This window comes from Chlamydotis macqueenii, chromosome 7 (genome assembly GCF_036417535.1).
Source record: "Chlamydotis macqueenii isolate bChlMac1 chromosome 7, bChlMac1.mat, whole genome shotgun sequence".
In the NCBI taxonomy this organism is placed as follows: domain Eukaryota; kingdom Metazoa; phylum Chordata; class Aves; order Otidiformes; family Otididae; genus Chlamydotis; species Chlamydotis macqueenii.
The window spans coordinates 11,712,387-11,732,566 of NC_141562.1; the positions used below are offsets into that span (position 1 = coordinate 11,712,387).

The 20,180-nt window shown below is 37.9% G+C and overlaps 1 protein-coding gene across 1 annotated transcript in view; it reads left to right on the forward strand.

Annotated features, from left to right (window-relative positions):
- Nucleotides 1-18,128, forward strand: part of REEP3 (receptor accessory protein 3) — a 37,751-nt gene extending 19,623 nt beyond the window's left edge. The window contains exons 3-8 of the mRNA XM_086752549.1: nucleotides 3,122-3,198; nucleotides 3,712-3,832; nucleotides 5,162-5,275; nucleotides 12,483-12,630; nucleotides 14,548-14,699; nucleotides 15,489-18,128. Coding sequence (XP_086608675.1) covers nucleotides 3,122-3,198; nucleotides 3,712-3,832; nucleotides 5,162-5,275; nucleotides 12,483-12,630; nucleotides 14,548-14,699; nucleotides 15,489-15,545 — 669 coding nt within the window. The 3' untranslated portion in view covers nucleotides 15,546-18,128. The remainder of the gene's footprint in view (nucleotides 1-3,121; nucleotides 3,199-3,711; nucleotides 3,833-5,161; nucleotides 5,276-12,482; nucleotides 12,631-14,547; nucleotides 14,700-15,488) is intronic.
- Nucleotides 18,129-20,180: the final 2,052 nt, after the last annotated feature.

The window sequence follows — 20,180 nt, forward strand, 5'->3', positions numbered from 1 at the left end:
CTGTAGAATGCTGAGATTTTGACTCTTATCTCAGTTGTCCAGTTAGCTATGACCTAGCTGTCTGTCTTGGGCATCCTTTTTTAGAGAAGCCTGTTACTTACACAACCTTTAGTAGTACCTGGAACTGTATTTTTCCAGCTGCGTATTTCCATTTAGTTTGAAAACACTGCTTTTCAGTCACCTGTGGTCTTTGACCAGTCCCTGAATTTGCAGTTGCATACAAAATGTTCAGGAGGCTGAGATGAATGAGACTCATCACAGTCACTTTTTCATGGGCAGGGAATGACGCTATTTAGTCAGTGAATTGCTGCTCCATTGCTGCTTGGGTTGAGTGTCCAGATAGGTTTTAGGGACGATTCGTGGCTTTCATCTTCCCAGCTGGGTCATTTTCTTTCACAGAGAGGGTGAAGGTTTAACTGGCACATCTCTGCTGCCAGTCACGTTATGGCCCAAACACACCTTCCTTCCAGGCTTATGTGTGGCTCAGGAGCCATCTGTTTCTGTCTCCTGGATTGCAGGAGCTTTATACCAGTCAAGTTTTTAACTTAGCTGCTGCTTCCACCATTAAAAAACAAGCAAAAAGTACAGACGTCTTGACTTGCTGTGACGGTCACAATGCTGCAAATTGTTCAGATATTATCTCGAGGGGGGAAGTGTTGCTGGTTTTGGTGATTTAAAAGACTTAAACACTTTAGTTCTAGAAATTAGGATCTGTGCCTTTGAGGCGATTTATTTGTTCTTGTAATTACCCTGGTTTAATGGAGTTGACTGAGATCTTTGAGGAGTTTTTTTCACTGTGTTACACCAAAGTGCTTGTAATAAGCATCAGAAACATAGTTAAGAAGTTTGAACAACCAATATTCTCAAATTACAGCTTCTAAATCCTAACTTGAAAGGATGTGCTTCAGCCAAAGCCAACAAAGATGAGCTTAATGCTTGGATGGCAGAAAAAAAGCTCAAGAAAACAAATCTGTAATCACCCTTTTAACATAAAAAAAAAAAAAACAACCCCACAAAACTCAATCAAAGCTTCTGTAACTTCATCTTTAAGAGTTAAGTAGATGATAGTCTTCTGGGCAGTGTCAAATATGACCTTCTGGGTTTTTTTTTGTTTTTTGTGTGTGTGTGCTTTTTTTTTTTTTCCTGGGATGAAAACAACTGTAAGACACTCAGGTTCATTTGTCAGGGATGCTTTTGATACATAATGCATTAGTTGTAGTACAATATGATTTGATGTGTGTTTTTTGGGAATCTTTGCCCAGGCCTCAGCAGGACTCCTGGCAGATCTCATGTGCCCTTCTGCAGAGCATTTCTTACTGTTGCTAACAGCCCAAGAGAAACTCCACTTCTATTGTTGTTCCTAATTGGATAAATAGATGTTGATTAAAGAATTAATAACCTGGGTAAAATATATTGGGGAAAAAATTCAATCTTGCATGGCATGTTAAAAATTGCGTTACATCATGCTTAGATTGATGGGGCAAAGGTGGAAGTCAATTTTATTTTTATGCAGGTGTTGACTCTGGTTCATGGAAGGGTCACCAGTCTAAGTGTCACATGGCCTGCCAGAGATGACTTCAGCTGTTGTGTAGGTTTGTTTTAGCTTATTCAAGCCTGAAATATCTAAATCCTCTGAGAGACTGAAGTGAAGAATGTCATCACATGACTGAGTTTCTTTTCAAATTGAAATGCAGAAAAGCGTTTAAGATAAATGGGTCTCAAGTTGTGACAAAGGAAGTGATTTTAAAGCATAATGCACAGCTACGAGATAGGCAGCAGTGTAGCATTAGGTTTTGAATACTTAAGTCCACTTCAAAAAAAGTTTGCTTTAAAAGTGAAGATTAAATTGAGCCACATACTTGGTAGGAAGGAATATATATTTCTTCTTTTGAAAGAGGGTGCTATGAATTTAGGACTTGAACTAGTGTCTAACAAAGGTGGTGTTTAATGCTTTGTGGGTATACCAGAAGAGTTAGGAGTCTGTATATTGCAAATGACGTGAGGTTACTGCATTTGGTTGCAGGTATTGCTTTTCTTCTGTTTTCTTTCTTTCTTTTTTTTTTTTTTTAAACTTTTTTGTTTTTTTTTTCTAGCATAGATAATGTTGGAATTTAAAGAACATGTGGGCGTTAAGTTAGTATGAATAACCAGTGGTGGTTTGCACTGACCTATTTTGGAAATATCAGTGGCCAAATGCAGTGTATTGTAGAGAAGACACCCATGGAACCACTTCTATAATATTTATTCTGAAAGAGGTAATCAGTTTAGACAACCAAATCTGAACAAATGTTCGAGATAAATGAGAGATTTGGTTAACTATTAGAAAACAGAACTAAAACTTGTATTTTAAGAGCACTGTCTCATTTCAAAACAATTATATAGTGTAAATCTTAAAAAAAAAAAACCACCAAAAAACCCCAAAACAAAACAAACAAACAAAAAACCAAACCAAAAAAGCCTATATAGATATAAAACCCTGAATCATTAAGATGCTTACATGTGAGCTCTTTTATTAACAAGAATTTCATGGCTCTTGGCATATGAGTAGAATTAAATTTCCATGTAAATGATTTTTTTTTTTCCTGCCTTGTCCTACTGTTAATACCATAATGCTAAGCGCACATGTAGAACTAGACTGCAGAGTATAGCTGAGTACTCTATGTTGTGAAATGAAAGCACGGGCTACCTGTTTTACTAACGCTCACTTCTGTGTGTGTGGTGTAAACATATGGATGAGTGTGGAAGAGTGAAATATCCTTTAGTGCTATAGGGGGAATTGCTTTTTATATTTACAGTAATCTGCTGACTCTTTGCAGTGTTTGTTTTTTTTTTTCTTCTTATCACTAAAGCTTTGTAGGGGCAGAATCAAGTCTGTGAAGTCAGCCTAGGTGAGGCTGTGACCCAGCCGTTTCACTTAGTTTGTTGCAGCTGCCACCAGTTCTACATATGAACAGAAAACCCTTCGGACCTTCATATAATGCCATTTGAAACCTGGTTGATGCAGACCAAGATGCTGTTGAATGTCTTGCTTTGTCAGCTCTGAACTGACTGTACAGTGTATAGTGTATTCTGTGAAAGGTGAAATCAAAATTGTTACTCAAGATGATGTTTTATTTTTCAGGTTCGCTGGATGATGTATTGGATTGTGTTTGCTCTTTATACAGTTTCTGAAACAGTAACTGACCTAACAGTCTCTTGGTAAGACCCTGCTTCTTATGAAGTCTGAATGAAATTATATTTGTTTCTGATGTTCTTTGATTTGTAATGATTTAATTTTTATAAAGAAGTTGTGCTTGTCAATAGCTTTTTTTTTTTTTTCAGGAAAAGATCTGAGTGTATGTGACAAATAACATTTATTTTCAAGCTTGCTGTCCACTGTCACTGGAAGTATGGGCTATGAAACTTCCACCTTTGCTGTAGAAACTGAACAGGGGAATGGAACTCTTTTAAAAGGACTGATTTCTCTGTGCAGCAATGTACAGTGCAAAGCACATTTATTAACTGTTTCCATTAAATGACCATACAGTCAATTAAAATGTTAAATCAGTAGATCTGTAACTCATTTAATTTTTGTCTAATATAACTTTTGTATGTGAAGAATCTCATATGCTAATATGTAATTGTGCTTTTTCAAGAGATCTCTTCGTGATGATAAATTACTGTGCATTTTCTTACTGCAGTTGTTGATTTCATGCAACCTTTAACTTGTAGGTTTCCACTATACTATGAACTGAAGATAGCTTTTGTTATTTGGCTGCTTTCCCCATATACTAGAGGGGCAAGTTTAATCTACAGAAAACTTCTCCACCCACTTCTTTCTTCTAAAGAAAGGGTAAGACATAACTTCGCATATTTTTAATGCCCAGTATGGAAATACCATGTGCTGAAATACTAACTGTTGCTAGATACACGATGAAAGCAGATCAGTGTGTTACCAGTCTGCCAGGCAGCATGAACTTGGACTAGAAGAGGCAAATACATATGACTGTCCATGTATATATATAGATGGTTCTCTTAACTTGCATGAGCAGACAATGTGCTGCTTCCTATGAACATGAGGGAGCCTGGTGTTCTCCAGTCTACCTGGTGCACCTTGGAGAGCACAGTTTAGTGGAAGTGATGCAGCTTGACTTTCTACTGGAAGAACACGTGCAATACACTCTGCGCAGAAGCATGAATGCAGTTTTAGCAGCAGCTCTTCATGTTACTATTTTTTTTTCTAGCATAACCTAGTAATAAAACCTCTCAGGACAAGTGACATCAATGACTTATCTGGTGTGCAAACTGAGAAGACAGGAGGGATTTTCTACTGCGGTTTAATGGAAGAGCAGTCTGCAACAGAAAATACCTGAACAGTACATAGCTAAAGGATATTTAACTTCAGCCAAAGTATGACAGGGCCACAGATCTCCTTAGCTCTTTTTCAGTGTTCTGTTTGGATGTGCAGAGAGAGCAATTAGCAAAGATGTGTGAAGGCTACAGCTGAAAAATCTCATAGTACAGAAAATAGGACTCATAAGGGTCAGTGCTGGGCTTTGCCTTTACTAAGCAAAACAAGTAGCAGGCATGACTGCTGCTCATATGAACAGTAAGGTCGTCTTGGCCTTCTGAAGGTTGAACTATAAACCGTATGCAATTTCATAAGCTAAAGGGATTTTTTTCCCCATGGTCTGCTCGCTGTTGTGGACTACGTTGAAGCCTTTATCTCCAGCTCCAGGCATTTACCACAGCTGGGAATAAATGTCATGACTGTATTGTCCTTGGTACTTAACTATGTCAAAGCTCTGGCTTCAGAAGTTCTTTCTGAGCTGACTCTACATTTCTAAGGAGTGCTCTGATTTCATCTTCGTGTGTTATTTCTTGAACAACTTATGTCTGACAAGTCAAACTTGTTCTCTGTAAGGAACTTGCTATGTAGCTGCAATGTTTCTGAGTGGGACAACAGAGATCTATTTTATCTTCGTGTTTGACCAGACAATTTATTAAAAAATGAGAGAGTATAAGTGAATGAAACATAAGTATACAAAGGCAAGAGTAATTGTCCCATAAAATATTTTCTTAAATATTTTCGTCTTCTTTTGTTGATGGAAAGATAATGCTGTGGGGTAACGTGATTCTTGTATGCACAGCCCTCTAAAATTTAACTATGTTTTCCTTTTAGGAGATTGACGAGTACATCGTACAAGCCAAAGAAAGAGGCTATGAGACCATGGTTAATTTTGGAAGGCAAGGGTTGAATTTGGCAGCAACTGCTGCAGTGACAGCAGCTGTAAAGGTAACTTTCTGCTTGCATTAATTGCTTTTGTCCTTGATATAGAGCAGTGTAATTATACTGAACATTTACCATTCCTAAACAACAAGATAAATTCTGCATATGTATTGAAAACCTGGAACAAATTTTAAGTCCTTCTCATACTATGTTTGTTTAAGATGGCTTTTCTTGAATTATGTGGATCAATTTACTGTAATTCAAAAGATACCATGCAGTTTTCTGTGCCGGCTTTTGGTAGAGATGACCATTGTTTCTTTTCTGTCTCTGCTGTGCTTTCTTGTTGGTAAACAAACTATTTAAAGGATTTCTGGCTTTTCTGCTGTTTCTCTCCAATCAACTTGAGGTAACTCCACATATGAAGTAAGGCATGAAAGATTACTACCACAGATAAAAGTTAGCTTGACACAATTAACTTGTTTGCAACTTGTTGATTGAATTATTAAATTAATATACTAAGCATATGCTTGCATATCGCTGTTTAGCATACTCCTGCTTTGTCATGTAATTTCCATTAAATCATAAAGTAATCTCTGGTTGTTCCCGAATTACATTCCTACGAAACTCACGACCTTCAGTTGAATTTCACAGGGTTCTAGGTCTAGGAAAAAAAATACAAGCTTTTAAGTAAGATTGTAAGCAACCTGTGGCCCATGAAAAGGAGTATAACTTCAAGCAACGTGTATCCTACTTAATAGTCACTTAAACCAAAACACAAAAAAAAGTATGGAAGGTAAGATGTGTATGTCCTAGTTAAACGACAGTTTTCAGGTGATCAGGATTAATGTCTCCCTGGGAATAAATGAAACTGCTGTGTTCATAGTAACAGGATTGAAAACCTAAACACTGTAAGTAGATAACAGAAAACAATGTAGAGATCCCTAGCTGTAAAGTTAAATAGGTACAGCTAGCATTCCAATTTCTGTGCTTGTATGTGAATATCTTGCTTGATAAATCAAAGGCACTTTGAAAAACTACATTTTCAAATGCTGTCTCAAAAAGATTTGAAAAAACAGTAATGCATATCTTTTTTGTTTAGTCTCGCTCTTTTTAAGGATGTATGTGGATGGTAGTGTAAAAATACCACTTTTTGTTTTAAAACATGGATGTAATGAGCCTAAAATATTGAGAATGTGATGCAGTTGGATCACTAGTTCTCTTCTTGTTGTTCAAATTCTTAGTGTTGCCTTGAGGCATGAAATGATAACTTTGTATGAAATAGAGTACACCTCTAACGGAACAAAAGTGTCCAGAGTGAAAATAGGTTATTTAAAAAAAATAAACAAATTCAACAAGCCAAGCCTCTAAGTACTCTACTGGGGAAAAATTTAAGAACTATGCTAAATGCTAAAATTCAAATTCTTTGCCAAACAGCAAGTCGTAATTTATTGCAACGTGCACCTGTAACGATACTCATGCTCTATGTGTTTTCCTTATGTCTGAATGTCTGGCTAAAGTTGGGTATTTCCTCGTTAATCCTTATGGTGTTAGAGAAATATTGCAAAAATAATCCCCAACCTACAAATACCTCCACCCACTTTCTTCTGAAATAATGAATAACTTTTTCCTAAATGTCTGTGTTTAGATTTCATTGCCATTCAGCTGTGACTGGCAAGATGCCTGCTCTATTTGTTAAAACTTGTTGAACATGCTCATGAATATTTGTACAGAATTAGTTCAGTGCAGATGAGATGATTGGGCAAAACAACCATCACCATACCAAAGGCCTAAAATAGACATGATTTTTAAATGGTATGAAAGAGGAAACTCTCTGAAAATCTTTATTTTGGCATGTTAAAGCTCTCTTCAGTTTGTCATTCCAAAAAGCTGAGTGTGACTGCTCCATCCAAGCAAATGGAGACAATGCATGTGTTCTTGATTTTGTTCCCTGTTTTTCAAGAGTTGACTGCTGCCTCCAGCAGGTGAAAAGATTATCCCTTCAGCATGAGCTAGTGGAGCATGCTATAGGATTTCAGGAATGGAATCCTATTAGTGGGATCAGTTTTGATGGGAAGGAGACACACTTTCATCACCCTCCCTCCCTCCTTTTTTTTTTTTTAGGAGCAGACATACTTATTCTGACATACCGGATCTCAAATAAGGAGTAGAGAATGTGGGAGATTAAACACAAGAGGAGGTCCAAAGACAGCTTCTGTTCACTAAAGTGTCCAAGATGTACAGTGTCTGCTTATGCTGACTTTAGGAGGGTGGTAAATATGCTTGGGATCTCTCTGGAATATTTTCAAGATGAAGTGTGGGAAAGAGCAGTGTTCTCCAAGTGCTGTCAAAGCAATAGAGGATTAGTACTGAAAGACTAGTTGACTGTGTAGGGGAGGCTGGAGCAGCCAGCTAGGTCAGTCTTCCGAAATTTGACACAGATAGAAACCTGCTCCACTGTAGTTAAGTTAAAATGTAGTTGATAGGAGTAATGGCATACAGCTTACATTCCTGTAGTGATATTTTTAGCTGGTACCAGTTAGCCACTGTTTGTACAAAATTCAGTGTTTCAAAACCTGCTAAATAGCAAACATTAGAAAAAGGAATTGTATTATGGTCATGTTAATTTAGGAAAACAAATATTTGTAAAAATCCTGATTTCAGGAGACTCAGAGATGAAATATGGTCTAGGCTGACTTTTACAGTTTACTAATAAATATTTTCTTCAGAGTATAAAAGAATCAGCAACAAGGTGCCTTTAATGATAAGAAAGCTGTTGGAGCTCTTTAAGCTCAGCAGTATATGGATTTGTGGAAATTTTGTCCACAACACTAAGTTCCACCTGTGTATCTTGTATTTGGATGCATCTGCTTTCCAGAGCTTCTGAGATGCCATTTACTTGTATGTTCCAATTTTTACCGACATATCAGTTCTGATTTCTCTAGCTAGTAGCGAAAACTGGTTTCTATATCACTTTGTGTGGGACAGCTGCTAATTAAGCTGTGAAATGCCCTGTCCTTCTTTATGAGATCACACAGTTGTTGTTCATTTGTAAAGTATTAGTTAAAAAATTACATTTTGAGGGCTGTCTCATGCATGCCTTTCAGTTATCCCGAATCTGCTGTCTTTTTGCTGGTTGAATATTATTCTAATGGGCTTGCTTAGACTTCCCCTTCTTCCCACTCAGGGCATGGCAGAGGAAGGAGGTTATCTTGCAGCCAGCGATGGTGTGCAGCCAGTATCACTATGAGCAGCTCAGCTCACCAGCGATATTGCTTTCATTCCTCCTCCCTGCTGGGACTGCCTGGCACGCTGCAGAGGTCATTCACAGGACAGCAGTCCCTCTCCAGGTTGAGAGGGAACAGAAGTCATTCCCTGTCAGCCTGGATCAGATCGGGGAGAGAACAGCTGGGAATGTGGGTGCTGCACACGGCAGCTCTGCAGCCACAAAGCTCCGAGCAGCTCTGTGGATGCAGAGTCCATTGAGAACTTGTCCAATGAAGGCAAGCCACCACTGAGGGAGGTGCAAGTCCAATTTAAACAACAAAACCAAAAAAGAGTCCCTGAGGCAGACATATCTTGTGGTGCCTGTTCACAGCAGCTTCCCTGGGTTAAGTACATATACTATAAAAATACATGCTCCATAACAAAATAGAGAAGGGCATTTCATATATGACGGTCAGCTGATGAAACAGCATACTAATGGCTTACTAGAGTAAGTAGTCTCAAGAGGAGTCCCTTAAGTAGGCTATATTTATCAAAACCTAGATTTAGAAACCCATTACAGCTTACATTAGTGCTTCACGTTGGTCACTGGTAATGGATGTGGTCTCCAAAAAGCATTTAATATGTTTCAGGAAATGCTATTGAAGAAATAAGCAGAATCATTCTTCAAGACTTGTGTTTTGTTTAAGACAACATGAACTTCACAGTTCATCTCTTTAATGTTTGTTACATAGAAATTTGAGCACTGAAGTTGTTCTCTGCTTTTTTGCCTGCATTGTAATTGGAAATGTGTGCCTCAGTCTTTTGTGGTGTGGTTTAGTTGGCAGCCTCTGGGCTGGACGCAGCCCACTCTTTCTTCCTTACTGGTAGGAACTGTTGAGATAATGGGACAGCACTGCAGGGGTGGCAACTGCTCTGCTGTTTTCTCTCCCCAGCTACACACACAGCCCCAAGAAGCAGCTCACGAGGTGATGGCTGCTGCTGTACCCGTGGCGTGAGCGTGGAAGCAGGAGATCCCCATTCAGCTCTACCTGCAATTGCATTGTTGCCTTTTGTTTTGTGGGCACACACCTTTCTTTGAAGCTGTGGCTAGTAATTCTCTGAACTTACAAAAAGGATATCAAAGCTTTTAATGCATTAATATTGTAAATATGAATGTTGCTCTTGCATTTCCTGCAGTAGAGAGTATTTAGTATTTTTCTGCCAGACATTCATTCTGAGCTGATAGTAACACACGTCCTCAGGAAATGCTTTGTTTTGACAGAAAGCAATTATCTCCTGCTTCTGGGCATGGGAGGTGGAAGAATCTTCCTAAAATTTAAGTGCTGTATGAGCACAGTGGTGTGTGGGTGTTTTTTTTAATTCTAAAACCTCACACCCACACCAAACACTCTGAAATTGGTCCTATGCAGTGGTATAAGTAGAAATCAATCTTGATTTAGTGAGACTGGACCTTCCTAGGGGTGGGATGGAGACCGCATTCAGACAGGAGACTGGGGGGGAGACTGTGGGGAGGACCTGCATAGGATGAAGTATAATGTGTGACCATGACCGTTCAGTACAGCAGTGGTTCTGCAGCCTCCATTCCTACTGTGACCCTCAGGCATGTGTGCTGCATCTCTTCTTTGTATATGTATCCTTTCAAACTTCTTAATGTTTGCTGTGTGTAACTTGAGTGAAACTTTCCATCTTGGCAAGTACTTTTGGAAAGAAGGGCCCATTGTATGAATCCGTTATGTCCTCGCTGAATGAGGCCGCGCTCCACGGGAGCTCTAACCTCATCAAGTGTGCAGTTTGGCTAAGGGCACAATGTTACTTTATGGCACATAGTTGGACTTTTTTCCCCATTGAAAAATAAAACTCTGTATCCAAAAGCTGCACTGAAAAATAAGGCTGACTGCTCCCAGCTTGGATCTAGTCCTCCATATCTACAGAGGAAGGGGAGATAGAAGCTTGTGATGTGAATGCTTCTTAGCATGTTATTAATTATAATCTTAATTAATTTATCTTGTACAATTTCAAAATGTCTTTTTGTAGTACATCACATGATGAATGAACTTGCTGTGCAACTGTTACACAAGTGTGTCTTTCTATACTTTTGTTTCTGGCCAAATCCAGCTTCTGTCACTGTTTTATGGTAGGTATGTCCACACTTAGTGAGTGGAGTTGTGCTGAATTCATAAGGATTCTGCTGAGAACCAACTGGGTCCATTTTTTGCATTCATCAGTGTTCAGTGGTTGAGACCTGTGTCCAGTTGCAGCTCTTCAAGCAGTGGATGCAGACTCATTTACGGTCTTACACGTTATAGCAGATTCTGTGAGCTGTTTCTTGTCAAAAGAAGCAGTCCTGTCTCTCCAGTTCTCTTCTCTAGTGTCCTGACAGCTGACTGTTAGTTCTCAGGCATAGCTGGTTCCTGATGTGGTTTACTGTGCAAATGTTTTAAAAGCAAGAACTGAAGTAGTGGAAGGACAGGATTCCTGCCTTAAGGGAGGACAGACCTGACTTAAATAAGCCATTTTAGGGAATAAAATTAACTTCAGAATTTTTTACAACAATTTATACAGACTGTACAGTGTCAGTAGTACATTTCAACTCAAAGGCAAGCTGTAGTTGTGTTCTTGAGAACTGTCAGTCATGCTACATATGTGTAGGAAGAGCTAGAACAGTAAAGGCTTCTGCTTCTCTCATAGGAAATAGTTTCTTTGTTATTTTTTAGTGACAATATATGAATGGTGGTGTAAAAATTGGTAAAATACATTCTTGCCTGTCTAGCACACTTTCTTAGCTTAATATGCTGTATTAATGCATTAATGTATTAAGTCATTAAAAAACTAATATTAGGGTTCAGCCACTTCCCCCCACTTTGGTGGCGATGCAAGCTTAAGGAGTATCACTCTACTGTCTCTTCACTTTACATGGCTATTTTTAACATGGAATAATTTAGTGTGCTGGTCTGCCGTCTCCAAACAGTTGTTGTCACAAGAGTGGGAACAAATGGCTGTGGCCAGTGGTACAAGAACTGCCTTAGGCTGGTGATGTTGCGGAGAAAGGTGTGTGAAATAGTCCCCAGATTTCTGTTACTGCTAGTTAACATAATGCTCAAATGAGGAATTTCACTTAAAAGCTTCATTTGTAAGAATGAAACAAAATCTTGAATCCTTGCTTGGAGTGTGATTCATGCACAGGTTTGTGAGTGTTCCTCTGAAACGGTTATTTTTTTGCCTCACTTGCCAGAGAGGGAAGAATTATGTTATTTTAACATGACATTGAGTAATGTGCTTGCCCTTTTAGTTGCTTATACAATAAATTAAGCTTTAATTCTTTAATAATATCATCATCTAGTGTAAGATGAAAGAGCTGCTTGATGACCCTTCTTTCCAAAGGGGAACTTTCTCTATGTCCCATATAGAAAGAATTAGATTTTTAGGTTGGTATTATGTCAGTAAAGCTACATTAGTAAGTGAACTTGCTAGTCTGTAGTCCAGGCAGGACCTCAATCATTTCTGGTTTCAAGTTTCTGTCAACTAGAGCTTTTGTAGTGCTGCCAGTTTCTGGGTTACCTGAGGTAATGTTACAGAGTGTATTTTAACACTTTTTTTTTTCCCTTTCTTATGCATATTCAAATTTGTAGAGGGTAAAATACAAAATAACTGAGAACTTATTTACTCTTTTTAAAACAGAAGTGTTAAAGTCACTGTCATACTACTTAGCACTGCTAGAGAAGTATTGCGTTTGAAGTGAATGGAGCATTTCTGATGTGTTTTCTTTTAAACACTTCCCCTCACCCAAAAAGCCTTTATTTGCTCAGATTAAAGGAGCAAAATGAGACACTTGTAATGAAATTGTTAGATTATCTATACTTCTTTTGTCCAGGATACAGTTAAGCTTGAGTAAAAGCAGTACTTAAAGCAGATGTAAACCTACCGCATGCTTATGTTCTATGAATTTTGTGGTGCAACAAGAAAGCATGGGCTTAAACATCTTAACCCAACTTGAACAGGAAAGCTAAACCTCTGCTTTGTTCTGAAAGATACTGTTGTTGTATTTCAGAGTCAAGGTGCGATAACTGAGAAACTGAGAAGTTTCAGTATGCATGACTTGACTAGTATACAAGGAGATGAGCCAGTGGGACAGAGACCCTATCAGACATTACCAGAAGCAAAAAAGAAAACCAGAGCGTCTGCAAGTGAATCTTCAGGTAAGTGTCTGTTTTTTTTTTTTCTAGCTAAAAGAACAGTTCACTGAAGACAAAAGTGAGAAAGCAGGAACACATTTACCCCATTTAGAAATGGACAAGGCCTCAAAGAATTCCAGTGCACTTGATCAGGGTTGACATGAGCAAAATACATCACGACAGTTGAGAAATGGTCTCTGAATTCTTTTCTTGCAGCCACTAGCTGTGTAGTCATACTGTACTCATTGCTGCTATCTTTCCCAATTAGGAATGAGAATTACTTGCCAAAGTGAAGGTTAATTGAAAGTAAAAAAATGTGATTAAGTGGTGTTTTCTGTGACAAATGTACAAGAAGTTAAACATGAAAATTTATGGAAGCTCAATAAATAGGAAGAGAAAATTAATGGAAATGAGTTCAGTAGATCTGTAATGGTAGTTCAAAATGTGAAATTGCTTGTGATAGGAATAGTGAAGGCATTAAGTTGTCATAATGTGCTGATGCACATCAACACTTAAAAGATGGTGAGCAGTGACCAATAAATGTTTTTCAGAGATATTTTATTAGTAGTAGTCTCATTATATGTAATATTCTTAATTATTACTATAATCACTTTGCTGTTGGGCCTATGATGCTTGAAGGAAGGTTTCAGTGGCAGGCTGTCAGTCGCACCTTTTGGAGTGGTTAGGCTGCAATGTAGAGTGGTGAATATTTCACACTAAATGAATAGCTCTGGTCTGTTTCTTGCCTTTTCACCCAAGCCTGTCATTTATTCTTATCCCTCCATTTCAGGGAGGGCTGGTGCTTGGGGAATACAAGGAATTCCAGGAATTGCGTGGTAGCCCATGGTGTTTCTGAGGAATAAATGGCCACCTCAATGGCCTTAAGCTGAATTGCTAATGGAGCCCAGAAGGTAGCCAGGGCAGGTCGGTGTAAAGATAGGGAGTACTGCTCAGAGAGAAAGCTGGGAACTAACTCCTCAAGAGTTGCCTTAGGGATGATGTTAGGGTAGGTGTTGTACAGGGGCTATTTCTCAGTAAGAGAGTATTAATTATCTACCTAAAATAGCTTGACAATGCTCAAAATTCAATTTAAAAAAAATTACTTAAGTACAAATTACATTCTGTAAATAACTCCTGATTTTGAGATTCGGTCTCACATATCAAAATGCTTTCTTAGAGCTGGTTGAACTTAATTGTTTCTACTCTGGGACCCAAATCTAGTGTACACTTCTTCTGTGTTCTTTGAAGTTTCTTCAGCATTAGAGAATAAAAAAAAAAAAAAGAACAAACCAGGGTGTTCTGCTATGTCTGTAAGGAGATTGAGGCTTTCTGGACCCCAAGGATTTTTTCAGTGTGTGTTTTTAAGCCATTTGCGCCCTCTAGTGAGAATATTTGGTAATAATCTTGATCCTGTTTTTGCTGGATGCAAAACAAGCCTTAACAGTACTTTAGACATGTGTCGATCTTAAAGGGAACTTTGGTATTAAATATGAAGAGAGGTATGCAAGTATGAAGAAAGATCCTATGAATCATAGAATGGTTTAGGTTTGAAGGGACCTTTAAAGGTCATCTAGTTCAGCCCCCTTCTTCTGTGGGGTTTGTGGCTGAAAATCTTAAGTACTTTTTCAAGATGACCACTGAGGCTTTTGCAGTTCCTTGTAAAGCAGGAGATGGTAGCAGACTGATGGTTTAACTTTTGACAATTAAGAGACCACTGCATTACACATCTATGGAATGAAATGGCTTGTTACTTAAAAATGGCAGAATTATAAGTAACAAGCTCCTGGCAGACTAGATGTTTTGCTGTTTTGAAACAGCTGGCAGACTGATAATATTTAAAAGAATAAAGGATACATGTAAAAGGTGAAACTCGTACCTTTCTTGAAAACTTAAAACTTATAGCTACTTCTTATTAGACATTTTTATAAAACTTTTTTAAAGGTTACAAAACTCCACTGGAAAAAAATCCTGGAGATGATAAAACAGATGAAGAGATGGAGGGAACACATTCAGAGGATGAAATGTTTGCTAAGAGAGGCCTTCGAAGAACTCAGAGCATGAAATCTGTGAAAACGATTAAAGGCCGTAAAGAGGCAAGTATAATTTTTGTTAAGCATTGAGTTTGTTTTTACAATGTAGGTTGACATTTTTAGTAATGCAGAAATTTGGTTTTTTCTTTAATCCTAGAGAGGTTATCAATGACAGCTGGGTTATAGAATGCTAAATGGAGAAGGAAGTATGTGGTAACAATATTTAAGCTTTGAGCTGTTGTACTTTGGGGTTTTTAAGGGAAATAGATTAATGAAAAGAACCAAGTGAGGAAAAAGGGAGGAGGAGGTGAAATAGACTCTGTGCTTGTAATGCTAATTCTGATACCATCAGGCCCAGATTCCAGGAACTGCTCACCTGGAAGGGGTGTAGATAGTGATATTGTTGTCTGCATTTGAGTGTCTTGGTTTCCAAACTTAAACATCTGCTGTTTAATGGATTAAAGAAGATTCAGAGTAACTTTTTAGTTCTCATAAACATATGGCTGCCTTTGACTTGTAACCCACAAGGAGAAGATACTATGTAGGATTCAAAGCGTTTTATATTTGAATGTATCACAAAATTTAAAGATACTTCAGGATAAATGTTTACGGAAATCTCAAAAGTGTTTGGGTAGTTCTGGGAAAACAGTTGAGACTTGCCCTTCTTGCTGAGTTCTGTTGAAACTGTATCTCGTTCGGTCGTAGGGAGATTATCTTACTGAATCTGTGGAGTGTCCAAAGCACACTTAAAGATGATTACTAGATTGGATTAGTGGAAAGGTAAATAGTATTTTTGCCTGAATAGATCTCAGCTTTTTGTTAAGTTATAATTTCTTTTTTTTTTTCTCTCAGATACGGTATGGATCACTGAAATACAGAGTAAAGAAGAGACCCGCTGTGTACTTCTAGGTGTATTGCACAATGCCTGCAAGACAAACTGCTGTATTATAATAACTTGAATTCAGTGCGTCAAGTGTTAAAGATCTGTGTGTAATTTCTATAATGTGTATGTATGAATAGATGTGGTAGGACTTGGTTTTATGAACCTAGATGGTTGGATAAAGTATTACTCTGCTTTTCTGTAATTGCGTATTGTTTAGGCTTAAATCTGGACAAGTTATAGTAGGACTTTCAGCACTCCTTAAATGGGAGTTAAATGAGTAACAGGAAACAGCCTTTTTCCAGAGGTACTGAACAGACAGAAATAATTACAACTCCAATTGAATTAGCAGAAGTTGTAAGTATTTGAAACTTGTGAAAATTGAACCCACAGTGTCCCCAAGTTTACATGGAAGGACAGGTATGCTTGAAATATTTTTCTGAACTACAATTCCTGAAAAGGCCTTTATGTAATTTTAAAAATGTACAGTTCAACGGACAGTGGATGACGGTGGGGAAGGAAAAGGAAAGATGAGGTAGATACGGTCGTCCTTGCATAATATTGCCAAGCTTAAACTTCTGTAATACTAATAGGTGCAAACTGAGGGGGTACATTTAGCACTTTATGCAGAACTGTGTATAGTTTTGCACACTCCTACTGATTTACAGCTGCACATGTCATTTTAGTAACTTCTTAGGTTAGTTAGACTTATCTTTTGAATGCCAGCAATTCTTGTATTTCATGATCTTTTTTTAATTCATCTTGATAGCTTGAGTACACTTAGGATGCTGTAGATAACTCCTGCTAACACTTAACAATATTATCAGGTGCCTTTCTATGTATTACAAGGCTATGTGGTTTTTTGTTTGTGTGGAGGGTTTTTTTTTCTTTTGTTATTTTGTTTGTGTCTGTCTTCCTCCTTCACCTAAAGAGATGTAACATAATTTAAGTCAGTCTTTGGTTAAAATTGTGGTAAGTGAAACACATAGCCATTCCAGTGATAGGCCTCAGGATCTGATCAGCCCCTCAGCTGTGTATGACAAATCATGCTGACAGGAAGGCATGTATGATACATTATTCAGGCCCTGGTTTGGTTTTTCCCTACATTGCTTTAAGAATGAATATATATATGTGTGTGTGTGTATATATTTCATATCATATGTGGGTTCTAAGATGGTTTGTGTAGTACTTTCTTTTATTGCAAAAGTTACTACTAAAATATTTATGTACAAATAGCTTTTTCTAAAAGTCTAGCTGATTTAGTCAGCGATTTTATAACCTGGAGTCCCATGGCATAACTGTTTGCGCAGAGATTAACTTGGGAATGTCATTCAAGGCAGGGACTTGTCAAAATGACTTTTGATGTCTCCTTTGGCTCTGTTTTCTGCAGTTCTCAGAATGGGGCTGATTTTAGTTTTTTATGTGACTACATTTCTACTGTGGATTCAGGGACAGAAACACCCACTTGTATTTTATAACTTGGAGTGGCGTTACTTCTCTTGAAGACAACGTGGCATGTGATCCTTCTTATCCTTGGATCTTGGACTCCAATCCTTAGACTGTCCCCCAAGTATGACAGTCATCTGCAAGTCTACTGCAGCGCTTTTAAGCATGTTCTTAAGGTTTGGGCCTCCTGCAGTTCTTTATGTTACAGCTGTAGTGGGTTCACTGCTGGTAGGCGCTTAGGAGCTGGTTAACGTATACTGGTGTTTTCAGTAGTCTTCTGTAGGCTTCGGGCCAGGCTGTGAACTATATGCATAGCAATGCAGCTGGACTGTATTGGCATTGCGTTACTCACTTGGTATTGTAGGCACTTGTAAGTCAAGTGCAAAGCGTTGGTCAAATACAGCAATACTGATGACGCAGTGCTTTTAGCATCTCTGAGGAACTTAAATGTTTGTAGGAAGAAGTTGCAACAGTCCTTATGTGATTAAAAGGCTGAAGCTTGCATTACTTGAAGATACAGTTTCGTACCAGAAGACAGGAAGGCTGCTCTCCCCCAAATGAGTACAGTGCTAAAATCCCATCCTATAACCAAAACTGCAACTTGTGATCTAGTTTTTATAAGGAGCTGTTGTCTGGGGGGGAAGCAGTGGTCAGAAAGGCAGCCTCCATGGGCTGTGGTTCATCACTTGTGCCCCAGGAATGTTTGTGTTTATCTGTTTCCCTGGGTGTAGGGAAAGGCTGTCTGTCTGTTAAGGTATGTGAGATGTTAGAGGCAACTGAGGCTTTTGTATTTTCATCTCTCCCTTCTCTGAAAATGAGATTAACTTGGGCCTTGGGTGGAATGTCTAACTCTTACTCTCCAGTTGAGCATCCTTTTTGAGCACTTGCTGCCACTTGCTTTAACTCATCATGTTTGTTTTATCAGTGAACATAGCAATAAAATTGTCATCTTTATACAAATCAGAATGCTGCATGAAGGAGCAGGGAAAGCCCTTCTTTCAGAATTACAGTTCCTGTTACAGGTTCATGTAGAGCCGGTTTCAGGGATTGTGTTCTTTTCACGCTTCCAGGGCTAGAGATCATCGGAGTAGTTTAGGCTCTACCACACTCATGGTCCTCAAGTTGCTCTTAGTGTCATTATGTACTTGAGGCTGTAACTTCTGGCAGACTTAGCCTTTGCCACTACTTCATTAGCAAGTTAAATAAACTCTCCTTTTTCTGAACTATGCATGGAACTAGGAAAGCTGGCAGTATTATTCATATTCATTATTCTTTGCATACAGGTATACTTGTGTTCTCTCAGATACTGTCTTAAGTGGTAAAATTTCCAGTGTTTTTCTAGCTGGTTTCTTTAGTCTGATATCCTACTGCAAAATTCTTTTCTTGACAGCTTGATTTTGCTTCTTGAATTCATCCTGAAACTGGTTCACTCTATTATCTTAATTTTTTTTCTTGCTGTTCATTGTCGACTGATGCTTGGCAGGGCACAATGGCATGATTAGCTTTCAGCACAATCATATGTATTTCTCTCTGCTTGTTGATTTTAATTTGGTTTTGAAATACTACACAATCTTTTAAACTTGGTGTACAGGGAATTTTCAAACTTTTCTGCCTTAGCAACTGCGAAAGTGATCTGTCTAGCTCTTGCCAGTAAACTTCTTGGAAAAATGTCAAACAAAACTCAAAATTTAACTTTATATTCTTTCTGGTTTTGGAGTGTAAAGTGTAGTTCAGGTCTAATTATATGATCTTATGAACAGTGTTTCCTGAGAATTGACTGACTGCTACCACCAGGACTGCTAATAGTTGAAGAAAAACTTAGAGGTTCAAGGTACTTTAAAAGAGAGTATGTATTTCTTGTTACATCACGCAGAGGTTTCAAGCTTCTCCAAAATATATCTGAACTGACTCAGAGCTCTTAGCAAGAGGCTACTGTACATGTTTTGAGATCAGGATTAAACTGATGGCCTCAGTTGCAAATAAAGTTAGGCCAGACTCTGATTACAAGGTAATTGCCACTGTTAGCTACTTAATGCTGATTGCTTTGCTATGTGAAAGTAACTGAATGTTACCTAAGATACTTTTTGCAAACTCTAATGAATTTTAAAATGAGCAGAAGATAATTTGGTTAAACGGAATGGTGGAGTGAATGCTGGATGCATTTAACACACTATTCATGACAAAAGATGTTTTATTTTTGGTGTTGCTTTTATTAATGGGAAGCTGGTATTTTTAAGTATTTTTCTACAAAAATGTGTATGTGCAAATGCAATCCTTTAACATTTTTCCAGAACTCGTATTTTTAAATGCTACAGACCAGAGACTGTCTATATTGAGACTGAAGTTAGCAGCTTTAAAAAAATGCAATGTAAGCTTTAATTTTTATATTGTAATAATAACTTGCTCTCAACTTGTTTACATATTTGTAGGAGGAAAAAGCTTCATTATGCGTTGACTTACCTTGATACGATCTTTAATAAATGCTGCTTTGAGCAGGACGCAGTGGATGTTTTATTACCTGAATTATGATTAACAAACCAGTTGCTATGTAATCTGTATTCTATTATTTCTTACAATGATTCTAGTACTGCAACAACCTATCTGAATTTTGAAGAGACTTCTGAAAACTGTTTGAGGTATGCCTAAACTGTCATGGAGGTTTTGCCATGGAGCCTGGTGCTGATTTAGATTTAAATGAAACTTATCCTGCTAAAGGCAACTTGAAAATGCTATGGTGTTCTTTATTTTGATTACATGTTCAGTTTGGAGTAAACTCAAAATAAGATACTTAGTCTCCCAAAAGAGTATGGCTTCCTCAGGAACTATTGGATTTTTTTTTAATTAAACAACTTCTAATGCTACCCTTTTTTTTTTTTTTTTTAATTGACGCAGCTTTACTGTTGTTTGTGCCAACAGATTGTTTTGTATTTCCTAGTCAAATAGAGTTCTTGTGGTAACCCAGAGATGGAGAAGCATAGGTAAAGTTGACCCTTTTCTTTTTTCAAACCTCACTGGGAGTAAGCTGTTAACACCTGTAGCAAAACCCAAGCAAAAAATCTCAGTAACCATGTTTTCTGGACCTTATTTGCAAGGCTTCCTGACTTATTTCCTCAAAGGAAATAATTTATGTAGTTAATTGAGGAAGAAAGACTTGAAAACTATAATTTATTGCTACTGTCTCATAAACATGAAAATACATCCGAGAAGCACTGACTGCA